This window comes from Aplysia californica, unplaced genomic scaffold (assembly GCF_000002075.1).
Source record: "Aplysia californica isolate F4 #8 unplaced genomic scaffold, AplCal3.0 scaffold00254, whole genome shotgun sequence".
Taxonomy (NCBI): domain Eukaryota; kingdom Metazoa; phylum Mollusca; class Gastropoda; order Aplysiida; family Aplysiidae; genus Aplysia; species Aplysia californica.
Genome location: NW_004797524.1, coordinates 13,810 through 18,370, shown reverse-complemented (window position 1 = coordinate 18,370; position 4,561 = coordinate 13,810). Strand labels below are relative to the sequence as shown.

General features: G+C 40.0%; 1 protein-coding gene across 1 annotated transcript in view; it reads left to right on the top strand.

The window, feature by feature from the left end:
- LOC106012066 (calmodulin-like protein 4) overlaps positions 1–815 on the top strand; it is a gene marked incomplete in the record, with an annotated part of 7,592 nt that extends 6,777 nt beyond the window's left edge. The window contains 1 exon segment of the mRNA XM_013083778.2: positions 225–815. Within this exon segment, the coding sequence (XP_012939232.1) occupies positions 225–322 (98 nt within the window).
- Positions 816–4,561: the final 3,746 nt, after the last annotated feature.

The window sequence follows — 4,561 nt, the reverse complement described above, 5'->3', positions numbered from 1 at the left end:
CCCCCGTCCCTCACTGTCTGGCCTTGTGTGTGGTTGGTGGGTGCTCTGGCGTGGTTTGCTCCTTCTTTCCTATCAAACATCTATCTTCCATATCTTCCCTCCTCCTTTCTTGTGTAACCCCTCTAATCTTGGGCATTTATATGACCTTCTTGTGTTGCAAGTGCCGTAAAACCTAACTCAAGTTTCCCCTGTCCGTCACTGTTTGGCTTTGTGTGTGTCCCCAGTGGATGCCTTGTTCCGTGAGGCCGGCGTGCAGCCAAGCGGGCAGATCAACATCAACGGATTTGTGGACGCCATCATGACTCCCTCACCCGACTATTGAAGCCTGGCCTCTGTGTGTGTGTGTTTGTGTATCTGTGTGTGTGTGTGTGCGCGCGCGCGTGTAAAAGAGAGAGAATGTGTACGCTTTTACTCCAATATGTAGGTGTGCCTGCAGTGCCGAATGTGTGTGTGTGTGTGTGTGTGAGACATTTTGTGTGCGCGTGTGTACAAGATTAGAAGGAGGAGAGTGAATGTGGCAACATAAAAAATTTGCAAATTGTTCTGCAGGGTGTAGTGAGCACATTCATCTTTTAGGGGCTACGACTTTTATCAGCGACAGATGATGATGCTGCCTCCTCCATCTCGTCCCCTCCTCCTGTCTTCCTCTAGAGTTTCTTCCCCTGCGTCCTTCAAAGAAAACTGTCTTGTCTCTTCGGCTCGCTGTCTCGTTGTGTGGATCGGGCCGCAGTGAATGCGACACAATTGGTCGCTTTTAAGCACAAGGGGGCTATCGCGAAGAACACTGTTTTGAGAAAATCGGAGGTAAAGTTTTTGGACCCTTGTTCAGTTTCTTTAAAAAACAAGGAGAGTTTTCTCTGTAACCAAACAAATATACACACCAATGAAACCAAACTTCTCTAAAGATAGGGCAATGCCCAATTTTGGTGTAGGTCAAGATTTCTGGAAACCCCCGAAGTCTGGGTTAGCCGGCTTGTCCTTAACACTTTGCCATCATATTTTGTGGAAAATCCAGAGAAACTGGGTGGTAAACATGGCCAATCGGCGAGATGAGGCGGCAAACTGTTAAAAGCGACCAATTCGACCACATCCGCAGACGACAGAATCATCAATGTGAAGGCTAGCAGGATATTTATGTCCAGGGAAAAACATTCCAAAATTATATAGTTTTATTTATGATGAATATATTATATATATATATATTATATTAATATAAAATATCCTCAACCATCAGCTCTCATTCCAGCTGTTTTCTACATATCATCATCACAGAGCTTTGGCTATAATATACAACAGAATATTTATGCAGCATTGGTAATCTACTTTTCAGTAAGCGCTTTGTCTTGTTGCTGGTGACATGGTTTATTCGTACATTCACAGCTGTTAACACTTACATTCAGTCGTGTGACTGGTCTACGGTTGTGTGGTTTATTCCTACATTGACAGTTGTTAACACTTACATTTACAGTCGTTGGACTGGTCTACCGTTGTGTGGTTTATTCGTACATTCACAATATTTTATAATACATTCACAGTTATATGACTGGTTTATGATTGTGTGGTTTATACGTGTACGTAGTTTCACAATATTTTATACATACATTCACAGTTATATGACTGGTCTATGGTTGTGTATTTTATACGTACGTTCACAATATTTCATACATACATTCACAGTTATATGACTGGTCTATGGTTGTGTGGTTTATACATGTACGTACATTCACAATACTTTATACATATATACATTCACAGTTGTTTGACTTGTCTACAGTTGTGTGGTTTATACGTACATTCACTTTGGTATAAAACATGCTACCGGTGTCGTTTATACGTGGGTTTACAATTGTGGGATTGATCAGTTGTTGTGTCATCTTTTCCTGCCACAAGTGAACTCTTATTTGACCTTATTGTGTTGCAAGTGCTGTAATACTCTTATGGAAAAAAAACCCAAACACTAATGAGTGGCTGATACCACCGTGTGGTGACACAGTTTTAGAGTTTGTTCTGATTGGCTTAAATAACAAGTGACTGATTCTACCGTGTTGTGACCCATATACATGCTAGAATTCATGAGTAATAGCGATTGGATGCAGCATCTGTGGTGTAGCGGTTAGGTGCTTTGATATCCCACGCAGGGGACCCGAGTTTGATTCGCGTGTTGGGAGAATTTGTAGGCCTATCTGTGTGTCTCGATCTTTCTCCTGGGGTGTTCTATCCTTCTCAGCCTGGGTCGACTCTGACAACAGGCAGGGTGGAAGCCGCCTCCTAAATGATCTAAATTGTGTTAATGGGAGCGGAAAGAACAGCCGCAATTTGAAAAAAAGATTAACAGTTGTGTGATTTGTGTGTAGTTGAGTTCTTTATTCGTACATTCAGTTGTGTGACTTTTCTACAGTTGTGTTGTTTATTCGTACATTCTTAATGACTATCAATCATTCCCTGGCTATACAAAAGCCATCAGTGTCCATTCCAAAGTTTAAGACATCTGGTAGATGTGTTCAGATGTATATGTGAGGCAGCGTGGTGAATTCAGATACTGGTCTAAATAACAAAATCGAAGAAACGGGCGTTTTCCCCCAGTTTGGCAATATTTATCGAAATTAATAGTTTTTGCTCGACGACCTGCGTGTGCATATAATTATTTTTATAAAAACATACTTCCGTTTGAATTCTACTGAAAAACGTTGATTAAAGCCACAAAATATGTAATGTTATCATTTTTATGGATTCTCAAGCTATTGAAGTCATCAGACTTTGGTGGCCATTTTCTCGCTAATTTTACCAATGAAACCAAACGACCCCATCTCCTTCAATCGCAAATGTCTCGTCTTCGGAAGATACATGGGTATTTTTTTTTCAGTGAAATCAAGGCAAATTAATAAACTGTCATATGATACCAATAACTCAACATGCCCCAAAATTGATGAGCGCCAGATTCCACAGTGTCGTGACACACATGTATGTTAATATGTGTGTGTCTTTCCACCAAGTTCGGGGCATATAACAAGACCTATGAGCATGTTCCATGAGAAACAGAAAAATTGTCTGTCTGAACTAAATGATTTCTCTTTCTCTCTTTTTGCAATAAAATATTGTATAAATTTTCATCAAGTCTTGTTTTTGATTTTGTTTTGTTTCAGATGTCTAATTTTTAGTTTTTTTCATTATGGTTGGCGGATGCTCTGGTGTGGTTTGCTCCTTCGTTCTTATCAGACATGCTCTATCATCCTGTTCTCTCCTCCTTTTTTGTGTATGTTACTCTCTCGTAACACATCTATTCTTCAGCACCTATAGGACCTTATTGTGTTGCCAGTGCCGTAAAACTCTTGCAAAAACCAAAATACTAAACAAAAACATCCACGTGGGTGGTTGGCGGGGGCTCTGGTGTGTCTGCCCTTCTTTTCTATTATACACATCTATCATCCTCATAACTTGCGGGTGGTTGACGGGTGCTCTGGTGTGGTTTGCTCCTTCTTTCCTATCATCTATCATCCTTATTTTCCCTTCTTCTTTTTTATGTTTGTTACTCTCTTGTAACACCTCTAATCTTCTGGCGCTCATATGACCTTATGCAGTTGCGAGCGCCGTAGAACCTCTACTAAAACTAAAAAATCCTCATAACTTATAACAAATAAACAGAGACAAAAGGCCAGCCGGAAACTCATCTAAACCAAAGGTAGCTGTCCTGCTGGCAACTGTAGCTTTACTGAAACTAATTCCTGGCATGCCTTGGAAGACGCAAAGATACAGTCATTTTACTTAGTCGTTCATAAAGACACACACAGTGGGTGGTTGAGTTGGCGGGTGCTCTGGTGTGGTTTGTTCCTTCTTTTGTCTCAAACATGTATCATCCTTATCTCTCCTCCTTTTTTGTGTACGTTACTCTCTTGTAACACATCTATTCTTCGGCACCTATATGAACTTATTGTGTCGCAAGTGCTGTAAAACTCTTACTAAAACTAAGACACACACAGACACTTACTCACTCACACACACACACACACACACACACACACACACACACACACACACACACACACACACACACACACACACAAATAGTTGATAAATACAAGCTTCAGACAAAGACACACTTATGACAACAGTCTTTGTCTTTCATTAATTATTAGATCTTGGTTATCTTTATTCGATTCTGTGAACATAAGGCACTGTTCAGAGTATGGCAGTCAAACAAATTCAAATAATCGTGACACATCATCGTCAAACATGATCAAACAATTAACATACAATCTCACATATTGTCAAATTTGATAAAACAATCCAACAGCACATTGCTATCAAACATAACACATTGCTATCAAACACAACACATTGCTATCAAACATAACACAACACACTGCTGTCAAACATAACACAACACACTGCTGTCAAACATGACACATTGTTATCAAACTAAACCCACAAACATAACACATTGCTATCAAACATAACACAACACATTGCTATCAAACATAACACAACACATTGCTATCAAACACAACACACTGCATCAAACATGACACAACACATTGCTATCAAACATAACACAACACATTGC